Source organism: Oncorhynchus kisutch, linkage group LG24 (assembly GCF_002021735.2).
Source record: "Oncorhynchus kisutch isolate 150728-3 linkage group LG24, Okis_V2, whole genome shotgun sequence".
In the NCBI taxonomy this organism is placed as follows: Eukaryota; Metazoa; Chordata; class Actinopteri; order Salmoniformes; family Salmonidae; genus Oncorhynchus; species Oncorhynchus kisutch.
The window spans coordinates 27,060,368-27,080,231 of record NC_034197.2 but is presented as its reverse complement, the minus strand read 5'-3'; the positions used below and the strand labels follow the sequence as shown (position 1 = coordinate 27,080,231).

Genomic DNA, 19,864 nt, shown 5'->3' with positions numbered 1-19,864 from the left:
GAATCAGGCAAGAGAACATGATAACAATGGTAATTAATAATTAGCGAGGCAGTAGAGCGCAGGTAGGCCTAGAGACAAGTTTTTGGTGGTTGCAGCCCACTCCTTTATATTAATGTATTATTGTATACAAATACACCCAGTGTATATGCAAATAAGGCACATTTAATTTTAAAGTCACATGAGGTTGGTGGCACCTAATTGGGGAGGATGGGTTTATGGTAATGGCTGGAGCAGGATGAGTGGAATGGTATCAAATACATCAAACACAAACATAATTTGTTTTCCAACAGGACAACGACTTAACACAACTCCAGGCTGTGTAAGGGCTATTTGACCAAGAAGGAGAGTGATGGAATGCTACGTCAGATGACTTGGCCTCCACAATCACCCGACCTCAAACCAATTGAGATGGTTTGGGATGAGTTGGACCTCAGAGTGAAAGAAAAGCACCCAACAAGTGCTCAGAACTCCTTCAAGACTGTTGGAAAAGCATTCCTCGTGAAGCTGGTTGAGAGAATGCCAAGAGTGAGCAAAGCTGTCATCAAGGCAAAGGGTGGCTTATTTTAAGAATCTCAAATATGAAATATATTTTGATTTGTTTAACACTTTTTTGGTTACTACATGATTCCATATGTGTTATTTCATAGTTTTGATATCTTCACTATTACTCTACAATGTAGAAAATACTCAAAATAAATAAAAACCCTGGAATGAGTAGATGTGTCCAAAGTTGTGACTGGTAAGGTGTATATGAGTGCATTATAAGAAAAAAAGTGACATTTGACAAAACATTTAACACCGGAATTCCATTCATTATGTCCGTGCCAATTCAATGTTTTTTTGAACTATAATTCAGTCAATATCTTCATTCATTGTCCAACTGTTGCATTTATTAGAATAGCTTTAAACAATTACGATGACCGTGTCTAATCTGGTACACAGAGAGCAGCTCTACTCTGCTCCAGGGGCACTGGGGGGAGACTGAGGAGAGACTGGTGTCAGTGACAGCCATTCAGAGACACTGCACGACTGGAACTGCTGAAAGACTGAGCTGGTGTGTGTGTGCGTGCGTGCGTGTGTGTGTGTGTGCGTGTGTTTCTTTTTTCTTACCTTCACAGGATTGTCCGTCAGCCATCAGAGAGAACCCAGGGAAACATGAGCAGCCAGGTCTACCAGCCACTGAGGAGCACTGTTGCATACAGAGGCCATTTCCTGCTCAGAGGGTCACAACACAGCTCAACATCACACCAAAACACACCACAACACAACAGTAGTCAAGGTGACATACGTCACAGGGGGCCAGCCCTGTGTGTGTGTTATATAACCTCTGTGTGATTTACTGTATCCCTGTGTACTCATTTCCTGTTTCCACTTTGACCCCTGACCTGTTCGGATTGTATTTCCTCCTGTGTCCCAATGGAACGGGATCTCCACCCTGGAATTATGGAGCCAAACGCACACACCCTGAGGAGACCCCCACTACATACTATGCTGGACTACATGGGGATGGCTGGATACTTCGCAATACACACAGGAGCTTTGTGGCCTTTGACGCAATCTTAAAACTTGTATGTGACATTTAGAAGTACAATGGGTCAAACATAACTAAAATGGACAAAGGCGGTTAAAGTATTTAACTGAAGGAGGAAACATCTGTCATGTGAAGGAATGTGACATGAATTATACTAGAAGGGTGCATGACTGAAAATCTTCTAGGCTTTGTGCTCTCTTAGGGGACTAATTGGTGTCTTCATTTACCTTTCTATTCCGTACCAAATATTCTGTTCCACTTTGGTTCCTCTAATGCTGTCGCGCCATCATAATGGGACTCCTTCCACACACTGATTCTAGACATGCATTTGGGTTCTTCTATCAAGACTAATGACTGATTTTAAGGTATGAAAACACAGTTCATGTGGTCTGCCAGGTCTACAGTAGATAGGCACCACTCTGGCCTACTGTCAGGTTCTACCCACCCTCACAGGGGTTAACAGAGGTTGGAGTGTTGGAGGGTGCGGTGGAGGTAGCCTCAACCTCTGGCCTGTCATCCTCTCTCAACTTGTTCTCTTCATCTACCGTCTCTGTGAAAACAGAAATAAACTCATCACGGAAAGTACTAATTAAACAGTATAACCAACAAACCGCCCAGTCATCCTGTCTTGGTGGTTAAAGAGAGAGCTGTGAAAGGCTAGGCGGCAACAGGGCACAGATGAAAGTTCCCTTAGAGACAGAGAGTTGAGGCACGACAGGAAAAGGCTTGGCCTGCAGACAAACCTGTGTTTTTATCAGCCTGCAGACTCACTGCACCTTTCTGTAAAGTAGGTCTCACATTAGATTCCTGTTGAGACAGGCTTGTGCTGGTGAAAGCCCCATTCGATAAATGTATGGCACACATACAGTAGCCTAGAGTCGGTTGGAAATACCTGAACATACTGTATTTACTAGTCTAAATGTATGAAGGCTACTGAACTGTGAAGAAAGGCTTTATCAAAACAGTATGAGATCTGGGGGCTAGAGGTGTCACTACAGATCCGGGTTCGATCCCAGGCTGTGTCGCAGCCGGCCGCGACCAGGAGACATTGGCCCAGCGTCGTCCGGGTTAGGGAGGGTTTGGCCAGCTGGGATGTCCTTGTCCCATCACGCTCTAGCGACTCCTTGTGGCGGCCGGGCGCATGCACGCTGGCCCTGGTCGCCAGCTGTACAGGGTTTCCTCTGACGCATTGGTGCGGCTGGCTTCCGGGTTAAGCGAGCAGGGTGTCAAGAAGCAGTGCAGCTTGGCAGGGTCGTGTTTCGGAGGACACATGACCTTCACTTCTCCTAAGTCCGCACGGGAGTCGCAGCGATAGGACAAGACTGTAACTACCAATTGGGGATGAAAAGGGGTAAAAAGTACACAAAGAAATTACCATAAAAAATGTAGAAATTAGATCTGAATAACAATTATCAGTCTGAATCAGAGACAGTAGGCAGGAAGCAAGGAAAATCATATGCTGTCAGAAGTGTGGACAAATATGGACAGATAGAGTCTGGCAGGAGTCTGAAAACACAGAAGGCTGTTAATCATACTGTTGAGAGAGTGGCTGTGAAAAATGGTTTGGCACAAAGGTACTACACTCTGGAATCAGTCATCCTTCACTGGTTTTATGTAATTAAACATAACTGTTCTATACTTTAGTTATTAGCCTGGGAGCCAATCTGTTTTTATCCAACTTGTCATCGTGTTGCCAATTAAGGCTACTGTGTGCCTTTATTCAAGGCCCAAACAGACAGGCAACCAGGCTAATAGCTATGTGGTCTTGCACATACAGTATTGTGGAGTACTGTACAGTACAGTGCATGGTCTGACATACTCTAACAACCTAAGAGTAGTTTTCCTTTACCTGGCACACAGCTGACCGCGTCCTTCTGCAGTACATAGCCAGGGTAGCAGGCACACCTGAAGGAGCCAGGGGTGTTGATACACCTGTGGTGGCATAGTGTTCCCTGGTAAACCTGGCACTCATCTACATCCTCCATCTCAGGAGGGCCCTCCACCGTGTTCTCCCTCTCCTGCTCCTCCTCCTCCCCGATGGAGAAGGCCTCTTTAGGGAACGGACTGTCTGACACTACAGGACAAGGAGAGAGGGCTGTCACTAATAGCCTAACCTTTATGTTGTACAGTAGAATAGAGTCAAGTAAAGCAGAAGGTAACCAAGGCAGAGAATACAGATCTGGAACTGTATCTTATTTCTTAAAACTGCATTGTTGGTTAAGGGTTTGTAAGTAAGCTTTTCATTGCAAGGTCTACACCTGGTCTACACCTGGTCTACACCTGGTCTACACCGGCGCATGTGACAAATACAATTTGATTTGATTTGTATCTCTCATAGAGGGGTCTATAGTAGTTCCCATCCTCACTCTGGCAGGGCAGTGAGGTGCACAAAGTGGGGAGATTCCACTACAAAGCCTCTCTTTTGTTTAACTCTGTGCCTTTCTTTGACAGGACACTGGTGTGTGTAGTGTGTTGGCAGGACAGTGGTGTGTGTAGTATGTTGGCAGAACAGCGGTATATGTATTGTGTTGGCAGGACAGTGGTGTGTGTAGTGTGTTGGCAGGGCAGTGGTGTGTGTTGTTAGGACAGTGGTGTGTGTAGTGTGTTGGCAGGGCAGTGGTGTGTGTAGTGTGTTGGCAGGACAGTGGTGTGTGTAGTGTGTTGGAAGGACAGTGGTGTGTGTAGTGTGTTGGCAGGGCAGTGGTGTGTGTAGTGTGTTGGCAGGACAGTGGTGTGTGTAGTGTGTTGGCAGGACAGTGGTGTGTGTAGTGTGTTGGCAGGACAGTGGTGTGTGTAGTGTGTTGGCAGGACAGTGGTGTATGTATTGTGTTGGCAGGACAGTGGATTGTGTATTGTGTTGGCAGGACAGTGGCGTGTGTAGTGTGTTGGCAGGACAGTGGTGTGTGTAGTGTGTTGGCAGGACAGGGGTGTGTGTAGTGTGTTGGCAGGACAGCGGTGTATGTATTGTGTTGGCAGGACAGTGGTGTATGTAGTGTGTTGGCAGGACAGCGGTGTATGTATTGTGTTGGCAGGACAGTGGTGTATGTATTGTGTTGGCAAGACAGTGGTTTGTGTTGGCAGGACAGTGGTGTGTGTAGTGTGTTGGCAGTACAGTGGTGAGTGTAGTGTGTTGGCAGGACAGCAGTGTGTGTAGTGTGTTGGCAGGACAGTGGTGTGTGTAGTGTGTTGGCAGAACAGCAGTGTATGTATTGTGTTGGCAGGACAGGTGTGTGTGTAGTGTGTTGGCAGGACAGTGGTTTGTGTAGTGTGTTGGCAGGACAGTGGTATGTGTATTGTGTTGGCAGGACAGTGGTGTGGTTGGCAAGACAGTGGTTTGTGTAGTGTGTTGGCAGGACAGTGGTGTGGGTTGGCAGGACAGTGGTTTGTGTTGGCAGGACAGCGGTGTATGTATTGTGTTGGCAGGACAGTGGTGTGTGTAGTGTGTTGGCAGGACAGTGGTATGTGTATTGTGTTGGCAGGGCAGTGGTGTGCGTGTGTGTGTGTGTGTGTGTGTGTGTGTGTGTGTGTGTGTGTGTGTGTGTGTGTGTGTGTGTGCTCAGGTATGTGACACTACCTCTCTTTGGCACTGCGGTTGGGTCAAGCACAGGCCTCTCTCTGAGGGTGTGCAAGCCATCTCCCTCCCCCTCCTCTCTCGCCACCTCCTCCTCTCCCTCACAGCAGGTGAGGAAGACATGGCTGCAGGGGTAGCCCAGGTACTGGTGGGCCTCACAGCGGTGGCCCTCCCTACGGAACCTCAGCCCCAGAGAGCAGCAGCTACAACACTCCTGTTGGGTGGACAGATTCAACATCAGACTGCTATATCTACCATATCAAGTGTCTTTCTTCTCTTTCTCTGTCTTAGTGCGCAGCAGGATGTTGTTCAGGCTACATGGAGGAGAAACATAACACTGAAGTCTTGACCACTGTGATATAGTGTTGCTGTACAGAAGTATTATATGACTTTGGTTATGTAGGGCCCATGGTGGGGTGGTGAAAGACAATATTTAACATTAGACCAAGGCCTTGAGTATATAATGCCCCCCTACTGTTCTGGGCGCTCTGGGTACTTCCTGGAAGACAGGTCTGATGGCAGATGAATGGCTCTGGAAATCTGGGCTAATACACTACATCTCCACACTACATCACAATGATTTGACTCTCACTGACATCAATAACAGACCTTGAGCTACATAGCAAAACATTTCCAGAAATATCAAATATCACTGCTTTCAAAATACCAGTGTCCAAGCTATTGATCTTGGCAGGATGGTGAAAATAGCCTGAGACATATCCTGCAGTACTGCAGTCTCGTTTCATGAGCGTGAAGCTCATAAATCTGTGGGAACCTTGACCACAAACATGGTCCTCCCTCTCTGAGTTGTCTAAATTGAATAAGAGGTAATTGAGTCACTGAGGGACTCTAAACGGTCCTCCTGATTGGTGTGGTCTTCACTGGCAATGACTAGGGCCAGTGGAAATCTGAAGGGAGGTTTTCTTTTAACTGCTTTTACGTTTAATCCATGAAACTGTGGCTATTCATGTCTTGTAGATGCATTTGGTTTGATTTAAATTAATTCTAGGTAGGCTATGTTTGACCTTAAATCATTTCTGGGGACTCCCCTAGCAAATTGTGTTGGCTCTGTCAACAGATCAGAGAATGAGGTAACATAAAATATCTGGCCATTTAACAAACACTTTCATTCCAAATCCAAGCATACCCTGTATATTCAGTGTTAGAAAAGAGGTAGGAGTTGGTTATATACTGTATATTCAGTGTTAGAAAGGCAGGAGGTAGGAGTTGGTTGTGCCAAGAACAACAGAACATTACTCACTGTATGGAATGTGGCCTATGTGTGAATCAAACCCATAACTCTGGGGCTACAGCTAGCACCACCAAACCAACCAACTTATGGGAACCACATTTACCTTGAAGGAGTCGACTCCACACTGGTCATTGTTGTCCACCTCACACACAACTCCCTCTCTGGCTGCATTCATACCAGAGAAACAGCGACTCTCCTTCAGAGAGCCCAGACAGCACTGTCTCTGAGCCGTCCTGGCAGAGAGAGACACACCCAGGAGAGATGTTAGAATTTGAGTCAGTGTTTTGACTGTACCTAGACCTAACTGTGGTCCTCCACTAGCAGTGTGTTGGCTAGCTGTGCCTCCCTCTGGCCAAAACCAGCATCATCTGGAAATGTTATGGAATGAAATTGGAAGTCTATTAGGGCAAAAATTCACACTACTACGCTGTGCAATGTAATGTGCGAGGGCCTGTAAAATGTATAGTTTTCATATTGGCACAAATTCTTTATAGATCGTGATCTCATTCACTTCATATTTAACACATCAACCACAAATACAACTTTCATGGAATCATGTCATACAATAATGACATGGGCCCACGAAGCGAAGTCACGTAAGATGCCATTTATAAGATTATCATATTTTACAAGTAGGCTAAAAACTAAACTAATGCATAGTTGGCTTGCCGTCAAAAACAAGTTGGCTGAAGCAGAAACAAACTTGGCAGCCGACCATCCCTCACTGGCATAGTGAAAGCAGCAAAGCTGACATTTATAACACACTCTATAACTAAGTAGGACAAACTCTGGTCCCTACCAATGAGTAATTCCTACAGAAAAATTGGGCTTCCTAAAACTTGTGTTTAGTGTGTCTCCATGGGCGTACCGACAGATGGAGTGTCTGTCCTCTCTGGGGAGCTCCATGTTGCTGCAGTGGCCATGGGCTGAGGCCCACTTCTCCCCTGTCTCACAGCAGGTCTCCACCAACTCCTTGGAAGAAACTACAGAAACACACACACACACACACACACAAAACAAACACACCAACAGACAGATGGGGTTTAAGTTTAAAAAATTTGAGGGAACACATGAAATTCTAACTAAATAGAATGAAGGAGAGATCACCATTGGAGAGGACAATCTCAAACTCTCTGACTATCATTCACGCAATACATCTCACCCAGTCCTTCATGGAAGTAAGGATTTAATGTGTAACATTGTGGTCTATGCAATATCCAAAGATACATAAATCTGAGGCAGTTTACTGAGAGTGTGTCTGCATCCCAGCTTGGCTGTTACTGCTCCACGTGTCTGCTAGAGTGATTGACTTTGCGCTGAATGTGCTTTGGTGAATAGACTGAATTCACATTCAGCAGCATGAGGAACAAATTATTTTATTATTTTCCACCTCCATCTCCCTCTCTCTGTTTCCCTGGCAGGGAGCACTGTGAAACCTTAGACTCTATAAAGTACACTCCAGAGCCAATGTATACAAAATCTTAGCTTGAAGGCTAATCAGTGTTCAGGCAACACAATATCACCCCATCCAGCACTAGGAACAGACAGAGGGGAAAAAATTATAATCTCATTTAGAGCCTGCCCAGTGATCATGACTATGATGACTCCAGATCAGTGCATTCCAATGTTGATTGGTGTTTCCTGTACTGTACTGTAGTTCTTTGTATAACAGGGCTTAGTTTGCTGCTAACAGTTTAGCTTCCTCCATTGTCTGACTGCCCCATTCTGGGCTCGAACCATTGACCTTCTGCTTTGCAACACATGTGACTGCTATCCTTGACAACATTCCAAAGGTTTGGGCCACCGAAAAGGTTGTGCACCGAAAATTGGACGGTGCAATCTGAGCCATTTCAAGCTAGCTATGGAATGAGTTTACGGTTCGATCTTAACTCCGTTACATTTGGACAGACTGAACCTAACCCTCTAGGTCAAAGATATGTTTCCCAGTGTAGCCATTCCAGCTGAAAAGGTAGGCCTGTAGCCTACAATACTGTATTTCTCTGGTTGGTATAATTAGGTCAATCTATAATGTGCCTCTTTCCGGCCATTTCTCCTACATGAACTCCTCGTTTGCTACTATTTTTGTTGCTAATGTAACATTTTGCTATGCTATCGTTAGTCCCATCAATACATCATTTGTTTGCATAGGGCTGTCAAATGATAAATATTTTTTAGGATTTGATGTGATTAATCACGATTAATCTCAAAATCAGAATTTGCTCAAATTGAGCTGTAATTTAAGGTGTCTGCAGCATTGTGACGTGTTTGTAGGCATATCATTGGAAGATTGGCCATAAGAGACTACATTTACCAGGTGTCCGCCCGGTGTCCTTTGTCGAAATTGCTGCGTAATCTACAAACTGCACGCATTCATCCATGTGACTCAGGGGAGAGAGGAGACTTCCACGAACGATATATCATCGAAGAGATATGTGAAAAACACCTTGAGGATTGATTCTAAACAACGTTTACCATGTTTCAGTCGATATTATGGAGTTAATTTGGAAAAAAGTTTGGCATTTTGATGACTGAATTTTCATTTTTTTTTGGCACAAAATGGAGCGATTTCTCCTAAACAAATAATCTTTCAGGAAAAACTGAACATTTGCTATCTAACTGAGAGTCTCCTCATTGAAAACATCCGAAGTTCTTCAAAGGTCAATTATTTTATTTGAATGCTTTTCTGGTTTTTGTGAAAATGTTGCCTGCTGAATGCTAATGCTAAATGCTATGCTAGCTATCAACACTGTTACACAAATGCTTGTTTTGCTATGGTTGAGAAGCATATTTTTGAAAATCTGAGATGACAGTGTTGTTAACAAAAGGCTAAGCTTGAGAGCTAGCATATTTATTTCATTTCATTTGCGATTTTCATGAATAGTTAACGTTGTGTTATGCTAATGAGCTTGCGAATAGCATTCCACTCCTGGATGCAGGTTTTTTTCATAGCTAAACGTGACGAACAAAACGGAGCGATTTCTCCTAAACAAATAATCTTTCAGGAAAAACTGAACATTTGCTATCTAACTGAGAGTCTCCTCATTGAAAACATCTGAAGTTCTTCAAAGGTAAATGATTTTATTTGAATGCTTTTCTGGTTTTTGTGAAAATGTTGCCTGCTGAATGCTAACGCTAAATGCTACGCTAGATATCAATACTGTTACACAAATGCTTGTTTTGCTATGGTTGAGAAGCATATTTTTGAAAATCTGAGATGACAGTGTTGTTAACAAAAGGCTAAGCTTGAGAGCTAGCATATTTATTTAATTTCATTTGCGATTTTCATGAATAGTTAACGTTGCGGTATGGTAATGGGCTTGAGGCTGTAGTCACGATCCCGGATCCGGGATGGCTCGACGCAAGAAGTTAAGCACACTTTCTTTAACCTCAAAGTCAACTTGTTGTGACATAGCATTGTTGATTTCAGCTGTATATATGATGTATTTGGAATGTTTTCCTGTTATTTTAAACACTTTCAGACAATGCGATTAATCACACAATAACAAAAAGGTGCACAAAAATTACAAAAGTTAACTCGAGTTTAAATATGAACTCTGACAGCCCTAGTTTTGCATAATAAAAGAATGCCAGATACAGATAATCATGTAATTTATTAAGAAATGTTTGGTCGTGTTCCCCTTCTCAGGTTTTGCATTGCATCAACCAATGGTTGCATGCCACGTAGTCGACTCTGCATTCAGGCACCAGATTGCTATAACGTAGGTAAAATACCTATCCAGGCATTGTAAGATCTTTCATGCGTCAGCAATATAGTCGGGCAGGACTTTATGATTGACATTGTTCTATCGCCAACCTGCTCTAATCTACTCACCACCTCTGTGAATTGTCTCTGTGAGGTGCGCACGCCAGTCAAATTCACCTTTTAGCCACAGGTTGTGTGCTGGCGCTTCTCGTTATTTGGTTTATCCCCTTTCAGTAATCATTTTGAATGTTTGTAAAATTAATGCAAATTATGTTTTTATATATTTTCAGCGTTAAGTACTGGCCATTCATATTTGTAGTGTGCAATGTTATTGCCTGTGAAATGTATTACCACTGCTGCCTATTGATAGGTGTTCATTTATGACTGTTCATTCTGTTACTGCTCCTTCCCAACTAGGCTGCCATGTCCTCTACTACAACCATCTTGGACCATGTCTCTCTTATGAGATAGTTTATATTATCATGGGACAACCAGGGTTGGCTAGTAAATTAGTACCAGGGATGACCTAATCAGATTACTGTCACGCCCTGACCTTAGTTATCTATGTTTTCTGTATTATTTTGGTCCGGTCAGGGTGTGACAAGGGTGGGTATATGTGTTTTTGTCCTGTCTAGGGTTTTTGTATGTTTATGGGTTTTCTAGTCTAGGGGTTTATATGTCTATGGTTGCCTAGATTGGTTCTCAATCAGAGGCAGCTGTTTATCGTTGTTTCTGATTGGGGACCATATTTAGGTAGCCATATTCATTGGGTATTTTGTGAGTTATTGTCTATGTGTAGTCGCATGTCAGTACTTGTTGTTTATAGCGGCATGGTGGTTTTGTATAGTTTGTTAAGTGTTCTTTGTTCATTAAAAGAAGAATGTATTCTAAACACGTTGCGTTTGGTCTCCTCTATAAAACGAACGTGACAATTACAAAAATAAAGTATCTGTAACCTGACCGCATTACTTAAAAATTACAGTTATATTCTTAAAAACATCTGATTACATTTGAGATGTTTTTTTCTAATATCAAGATGTGGGCTGCAAATGGTTGCCTTATACACATACTATTTTGGAACCTATTTTAAAGCTTGCTGAGCCACACTGTTTTCAGTGGGAATTAAAGCTTTCCCTTCTGTTGTAATCTGTTTGGAATCTCCAAAACGGCCACATTTTTTCTTGTTGGTGGCTTTCCACAGAAACTTTTTTTTTTACGTCAGGATTTGTAAAAAAAAAAAACATCATGATCTTTGTGTCAACACAGCTCCACCCTGTTCACTTCCCAAGCACTGGGATAACAAATCATCTGATTTCTCTTAGATCCATTACATCTGTCTATTGACATCTTTATCATACCAACTTGTTATGGTATTATTTCATTTTTTATTTGTACCTTTATTTAACTAGGCAAGTCAGTTAAGAACATAGTTCTTATTTACAATGACATTCTACCCCGGACGATGCTGGGCCAATTGTACGCCGCACTATGGGACTCCAATCATGGCCGGTTGTGATACAGCCTGGAATCTAACCAGGTCTGTAGTGATGCCTCTAGCACTGAGAAGCAGTACCGTAGACCGCTGCGCCACTCGGGAGCCCAAGGTAAGGGTGGGTCAGACACTCAAATGACCATTTCCTCTTTTACTGGCCACAATCTGCTTGGTGGCTTGGGGTAATAGGCCTATAATTTCACAATCAAAGAATTACGGTTGGGAAAGCTTTCCCTGGAACATGATAGTGAAGCTGACCTTTTAGCAGTGATGGCATGTCATCACGAAGATGCAGCAGGAATTTGAGCCAGCACTTGCCTAAGGATGCTGGGGGATTGGGTGGACAGAGTTAGAGAGAGAACTGATCGTTATGCAGAATCAATTGAGGAGGCAGATGCCGTCTAACCAAGGAAGTAATCCAAAAGGTATCATTACTCAAAATGAATCATTATTCATTTTGAGTAATTCAATGGATTTTGTTACTAATCATGTTTATTGTCATGTAATCTGCAATAAATTAAAATGTTCAAGTAATCCGTACCACCCTGGGGACAACATTGGTCAAATGACTCTTTTGTGCATTACAATGGTTTTGACAAATGACATTTCATAAAACGACATAACATCTTAAGACTGTTACGATATTATTGAAGGGTTTACCCTTGTGAAACGCAACTGGGACTTTGTTCTAAAACTGTGTTGTGTTTGTTGGAATTCTAGCTGCACTGTTTCTAAATCAGCAGACTGTAAAAACTCATTTGTATACCTTTTTATAACTTTCATTTGTCAATTATTATGTAGGCTGATTCAAATGTAGCACTTGATTTAATAGAAGAGCAGCTGGAGGCGGTACAGAGGAAAGTGCTAAGTGGAGATCTTTACCCAATACCATGATTAAACTCCACAGTCTACAAAATCAACTAAAGCATGAGTCCAATTAAAGAAACAGCCAGAAAGGATAAATAATGTGAAATTAGCATAGTATAACACATAAGCAAAAGTATTTGTTTGAAGGAGCTTATGTTAACTGGTCATTAATTCTCTCGTCATTAATTAACTTCCCCAACTTTTCTTAGTGATTCACTTTCCTTTGTTTTGGTCCTGATGGCCCACTCTCCTTGACATGCCTTTTCATGTGAGCACCAAGCTGTTTATTTCCAGTGGAGAATGTGCTGCACAGCAGTGAATAATTTATAGGTTTAGAAATGAAAAGATAGGGAACCTCAGAGAAGGCAAGGCCTCTTTGATGCAGAAATATCTGTCCCCATTCGTGCTCTCTGACAATGTTCTTTGAACCTGCGTGAATTTGTTATTATTATAAGACAGAGCTTCATCAGTCATCTTTTTTCATTTGCATCCTACCCATTTTATATCCATCTGGAATCAGCATAGCAATCATACAACGTAGTACAGAACGGTCCCATGTGCTCAATAAAAAGGTAAGATATTATTTGCTGTTTGACTGGAATTCAGTTGAACATGCCAAAGCAATATTTGTGCAAGGTCTTAGTTGACAAATGTCTGCCCAGAAACACATACTTCTTATTATGAAATCTGTGAGTTTTTACAGAACCCAAGACCATTTTAAGTTTTGTTTTTTTTAAATGGGGAAAAGAGCTACTTTGAAAATACCACAATGCAGGTTTGATTGAATTGAGGCCTTTAAGTTAACGACATCAAAAAGGCTCTGAAACGAGACCCTGCAGATAAAGGTCAAACATTTAGACTGAAACAGCCACTTTACAGCCTTGAAACAATTACCTGGAGTAGCGGAACCATGTCTAAGCTCAGCCCATGAATATGCTGCATCTCTCTAATTAGGAGACTAAAGCAAATATGTTCCATTCAGGTGTGTAATCACCCCCATGGCTGATTTATCATGTGAGGAGGAAAGTTGTGGAGGTGGCCTTGATAGGTGGTTCTAGGTACATCTCTCTTTTCTTGGCCTGTCATTACATCTGTCTGCCAGCCTGTTAAGTTGCAGTAATATCACGCTCACACAGCACTGTAGCCCACCACCACCATCCATTGAGAGTATTGAAAACAAGAGGGGAGCAGCTCCCATTCCGACATGTCTCCATCCTTGTGCCATAAATTGGTGGCCGGCGCTGCTGTACAGTTTATCATTTGTTTTTATTTGACCCTTATTTTATCAGGTACATTGACTGAGAACACATTTTCATTTACAGCAACGACCTGGAGAATAGTTACAGGGGAGATGAGTGGGAAGTAATTAGCCATTGAGCCAAAAGTTAATCTTTTATCAAAATGTAGTGAAATAAAATTTCAATACAATACCCAAAAGGTACTCAATTGGTGGAACGCCCCAGCTGTCTATGACTTAACAGGGAGGGTGTTTCCCCCATCAGCATGACTTCCTTTCCATGGCCGGCTGAAGCATGTTGAAGAAGATAGCGTATTGACAGCTATTTATCCTGATCACCCTGATAGTGACTGAGTCTCATAGTAGTGATCGTAGAGCAGATGGACGTGTGTGATCCATCACTCTCTCTGGAGTCTGAACTCTTGACTGGGCTGTGGTTTGTGGTTGGGAGCCCTGAGTGCCATCCAGACCCCACTGTCTTTGATGGTTTCCCTCTCTAACCTCTGATCCTATTACATGTCCATGTGGTGTTGGATGGATGACCAGACCAGTACGAGGCACAGACACACACTGAAATGTCCCATCGCCTCGTCCCGACTCCTGATTGGCTACGGTGATCTGAATGATCACCATCATTGACATGATTGCAATCAATGTTACAGTATACAGTATAAATAGTTAGTTTAGGTCTGGCTGTTTGTTCCTTTCCACTGTTTTGCTAAGCATTCTGTAAAATATGTCTGTGAAAAATGCAAATAAATACAACTCATTTGATGATTTTGATTGACATTGGAACAGACTAGAATCAATCTGCATTTCAAGGATAGAGAATGTGATTATTTCCCTACATGTAGAGTTATGGTTAGATGCAACACACCCTCGCCAGACCTCTCATTTACTCCAACGTGTGGAGCCATTTCCTGTTGGTGTTCTATGGGTAATATATCACAGCCTGTTTTCACAACCCAAAGGACAGGATATTGTTTAATTCCATGCCTTGGCACATCCATCCAAATCCAGATTTTGCATTTTGTAACATCAGATACCACGGGGGGGGAATTGCCCAATTGCTCAGCATGGTTGGATTTGCAAGCTGCAGTTAAAACAGTCTCATTTATATGCAGCCATTCAGATGGGAACATTACTGTAAAGAAAGAACGCTTGTTATTTCCAAAAGGTGTTAGCTTTTCCTTTTAATATTGATGAGTAAGTATTCAAAAGCCTAATCCAATAGAGTTATACGGCAATAACCTCACCAAATATAAACACACACACACACACACACACACACACACACACACACACACACACACACACACACACACACACACACACACACACACACACACACACACACACACACACACACACACACACACACACACACACACACACACACACACACACACACACACACACTGAAGAGGGTTGCATTTCCGGGATCTGTCTTTAATTATTTGTTATATTTCTATTTTTTTGTTTATATTCTTAAAACTGCATTGTTGGTTAAGGGCTTGTAAGTCTGCATTTCACTGTTGTATTCAGCGCATGTGACAAATAACGATTTGATTTGATTTGTGGTCACACAGGTGAACCTCTCTAATCTTATTTGGCCCATTGCAAATGTTTGACTGCCAGGTCAAATCACATCAATGAAGAATAATAAAGCATATCATCTAATCTTTAACCATGAGAACAGATTTATAATATGCTGAAAATAGCTGCAAGCCATTGGCCTTACGTAACCATAATTGCAATCACATTCATGCAGATGGATACAAGTGGCAGAGCTGTTATTCAGTTGTATTTATCACCAATCTCATGCTATCTCTAGGTCTTGTTGACGATCTGGTTTCCTGCATATGGCTTTGTCGGGTTCATATTTTAAATTCTGAGTGGTTTTGTGGATAAGTTTGCCCTTTTATGGTAAAGACATGCAATAGTGAGATAAGCCTTCCTGGAAATGTCCTGGAAACCCCCCTACAGTAGATTGGCTAGAGGATGAACCACCTCCAAGCGCTACCCTCAAAGTAGCGGTAAAGATGAACCCTGATGTGGCCAGGTCTGGAATTCACACTCCTTTTCATCAGCACTAAAATTACATATCTGCCTAGTTCACTCCCAGATGCTACCAGGGACAGATTAATGCAGGAGTTTACCGGGGCTGAAGCCACTGGGCCCAGGCCCATTGGGGCCCCTAATTTTTTGTGAGAAAATAAATACATATAGTATATATTAGATATGTAATATATCTTTTTTAAATGTTTTACTGCAACCACCAACCACAGGAGGATTCAGGAGCCCTCTCTCAATGAATGTAGACAGGCTGCTGCTTCTTACTGCCGCTAAGCTAATCGTCAGATTGGGGGAGGAGAAGAGGTAGGGGGCACATGTGGGTAATTGGGGGGCCCTGCCTTGATTGGGTAACTGCGTAATAAATAAATGTGACTGGTCAATTGTGTGAGACAGGGGCCGGACCCAAGTCCCATAGGGGGCCCAAGAGACAAAGCAAATAAAATAAAATAAATCTGTCATTTTAATATTATTTTATCCAACCACAAGAACCCACTCTCAATGTTCAAAATACACCAGAGAGCATAATTTAGCAACAGAGGATCCATAGTTTTTTTTAAATGACTGTGGATAAAATTTTATGACAAGCATACACAGGTAACTGCAGAAATAAAGGAAACATAGTGTCTTAAAAGGGTGTTTGGCCACTACGAGCTGCCAGAACAGCTTTAATGATCCTTGTCAAAGATTCTACAAGTGAACCTAAACCATGACAGGAAAAATGCACCCCACACCATGACATATTATTTGTATCCTTCATTTACTCAAGTGTTTCCTTTATTTTGGCAGTTACCAGTTGCCTGTAGTCGGAAAGGCTGCTATTGGCCAGCATGCTAGCCAAATATACAACTTGTTGTGCTGTGGCCATAGACATATATAATCCATAGAAGGGTTTTGGAACCTCTTACCCTGGCAATTTGAAGATTAAACTCATAGGTACAATACCAATGGCTGCTAGTCCTCACTTGAATGGGAACTGCCATCTATGGATTATATTTCTATGGTTCATTGCAGCTACATGACAAAAAGTATGTGGACACCTGCTCGTCAAACCTGCTCATTCCAAAATCATTAATATGGAGCTGGTCTTTCCACTAGATATTGGAACATTGCTGCAGGGACTTGCTTCCATTCAGCCACAAGAGCATCAGGGCACTGATGTTGGGCGGTTAGGCCTGGCTAGTAGTCGGCGTTCCAATTCATCCCAAAAGTGTTTCATGTGGTTGAGGTCAGGGCTCTGTGCAGGCCAGTCAAGTTCTTCCACAGCAATCTTGACAAACCATTTCCGTATGGACTTTGCTTGGTGCACGGGGCATAGTCATGCTGAAACAGGAAAGAGCCTACCCAAACTGTTGCCACAAAGTTGGAAGCACAGAATTGTTTAGAATGTCATTGTATGCTGTAGCGTTCAAATTTCCCTTCACTGAAACTACAGGGCCTAGCCCGAACTATGACAAAAAGCCCCAGACCATTATACCTCCTCCACCAAACTTTACAGTTGGCACTATGCATTCGGGCAGGTAGCGTTCTCCTGGCATCTGCCAAACCCAGATTAATCTGTCAGTCTGCCAGATGGTGAAGCGTGATTCATCACTCCAGAGAACGTTTACACTGCTCCAGAGTCCAATGGCGACAAGCTTTACACCACTCCAGCCGATGCTTGGTGATCTTAGGCTAGTGTGCGGCTGCTCAGCCATGGAAACCCATTTCACAAAGCTCCCGATTAACAGTTATTTTGCTGACGTTGCTTTCAGAGGCAGTTTGGAACTCGGTAGTGAGTGTTGCAACCGAGGACAGACCATTTATACGAGCTAGGCACTTCAGCACTCAGCGGTCCCATTCCGTGAGCTTCTGTAGCCTACCACTTTGCAGCTGAGCCATCGTTGCTCCTAGACTTTTCCACTTCACAATAACAGCACTTATTGTGCTGTCCTCATTGCCTCTTAATACTGTTCATTCTGTGTGACACTTCATTGGCCTTGGCTATTGTTTGTTTGAATTCAAGACCTGTTGATCTCAGATTGTTAGAGTAGCCACTCATTTCAGTAATTTGTATGGTATTAAAAAAGATTCAGCTAATGTGTTCTATCATGTATATTAAGTAGAATTGCTAACATGTTCCCCATGTGTGGAAATCCTAAAAACACCTCTGCTCAACTGTAGGCTATGCAACATTGCAAATGTTATTATGTATTTATTATAAAGCAGCTTTTTCATCAATAGTACATTTATCACACATCGAACTGCATCTTGGTGCACGGATTTGTTTACAGAAAATGATGGTGTGCCGGGAAGTGGAGATGGGCGGGGCCTATATAAAAAAACAAAGTCGCTGGGGCCAATGATTTCTTAATCCGGCCCTGGATGCAACAGTAGGTGTTGTGAGCGGCAAATGTCCTCCTTGCTATATCCCTGACACAAATAATGAGGGCAAAAATTACAGCATAGTGGCTACTGAAAATTATTGAGTTTTGGACAAAAGTCCAAAATGACTTGAACTTTTTGTACACGCCTTAGATTTTCCTATGCCTGTTTAACAAATCGATCCCAAAATGGCTTCAGCTTGGTTGAGTAGGCTAAGTAAGTTTCTTGAGCAGGAGAAGAGTGTGAAAGTCTAGCGGAGCTCCAGTGATTAATGGTTGGATTGGGAGGACCAGTGCCTCATGGGAGAAGCGTAATCACAGTGAGCGTAATCACAGCGGCTCATGAGGGACCAGCGAGTAGCGCCCGGCAATCAGGCCACAACAGAGGTCTCATTCATCACATGTGTATTATGCCCTTTTCAGGTACAACCCCCTGTGAAATCCTACACCAACACGGCCATGACAGCATCAGAGTGCCTACAAACTCCCACAACTTGTAACTGGTAGAGGGAGGGTAGTAGCCCAGACTCCAGACGGAGCAGGGTAGTTAGACTCTAAAATATATAGATATTTTTTACTTCACTAGAAACTAGGCCGGTTTATGTGTAGTGAAAAATTGTTGTGTTTTTGTAGTGCATGCTTCTCCTTTCCTCTCCCAAAGACCCTGGCATGCTGCCCTAAAGGGGGTTGATAACAGGCATTATTCAGGGCCTTGTCAACTGAGTCTCTTCCTGTCCTTAAGGATATCACCATGCTGGAACCTCTTTCCCTTCACCCAGTGACCATGACCTCTGACCCTTACAGTAACAACAGGGCCAGGCAAGCAGGGCACGTGCTCTGGGGCCCCTGACCTCCATGGGGCCCTAATACTTTTTCTGGGGGGGGGGGGGTTGGTGGCACCCTGGTGGTCAAGCATATGAACACGTTATAAGAAATGGCAAAAAGGATAGGATGGCAGTAAATTAGCTTTAAAACGGCAACATTTTCTCTCAGCATCATGGCAAAATGTGTAGAATATCAGCAAATTCTCTTTAAAACTGCAACAAAAAAAATGGGTTGGGGGCCCCCTGGAGGTAGGAGCCCCAAATGTGGTAGTCCGGCCCTGCTTAACAATTACAGTTTGACCCAGAGGCTGGACAATAGCCAGGCCAGTCATCTCTATGTCGCTGCTCCAGACAGGGCAGAGATACTTAGGGTGTGTTGGACAGGCATGGATGTGAATGAACTAAGACTCTCTCAGTCAACCAACCGTGAAGCAACAGTAATCTACCATTTCATTTTTGGATGATATCCTAATATTCTGACATGCAGCGTGAAAAACAGTTGAGGGCATCTGTCAAGACAAATCTATGTGTTGCACTGCAGCCAAGGCAGGCCGGGGGATATTTACTCACAGGCAGGCATAAGGCATACTGGAGAAGTTGACCAGACCTTCGTCTTGTCTTTGTAAACAAATTGTGTGAATTGTAAACGCCAACGCCACTAAGGAAGACAAGAAGTGACATAATCTACCCTCTCCGCATGGAATGTATGTGGCAGGTATCTCTTGTGCTAACTCCCAAAGAATCACCCCATACAGCTAATACATACTATACATTCCTCTGCTGAAAGCAGAGAAAAATACCAACAGGTCTGAACAGTGATAGTGTAGTAAAGCAGGATGGCTTGCCGAGGCTGGGAAAATCCACAGATGACTGTTTGTTACACGATACCTACTTACAGTATAGTACAAGAGTCTGAACTCCCATAGCTCTGACCTAGTTCGTCATTCAGTA

The 19,864-nt window shown here is 43.0% G+C and overlaps 1 protein-coding gene across 2 annotated transcripts in view; it reads right to left on the bottom strand.

Annotated features, from left to right (window-relative positions):
• LOC109869421 (fibulin-2) overlaps positions 1-19,864 on the bottom strand; it is a 46,642-nt gene that overhangs the window by 18,786 nt on the left and 7,992 nt on the right. For both annotated transcript variants that reach the window (XM_020459558.2, XM_031803741.1), the window contains exons 3-8: positions 7,223-7,337; positions 6,458-6,587; positions 5,106-5,316; positions 3,381-3,605; positions 1,977-2,081; positions 1,111-1,212 (exon numbers count right to left, since the gene is read on the bottom strand). In XM_020459558.2, the coding sequence (XP_020315147.2) occupies positions 1,111-1,212; positions 1,977-2,081; positions 3,381-3,605; positions 5,106-5,316; positions 6,458-6,587; positions 7,223-7,337 (888 nt within the window). The remainder of the gene's footprint in view (positions 1-1,110; positions 1,213-1,976; positions 2,082-3,380; positions 3,606-5,105; positions 5,317-6,457; positions 6,588-7,222; positions 7,338-19,864) is intronic.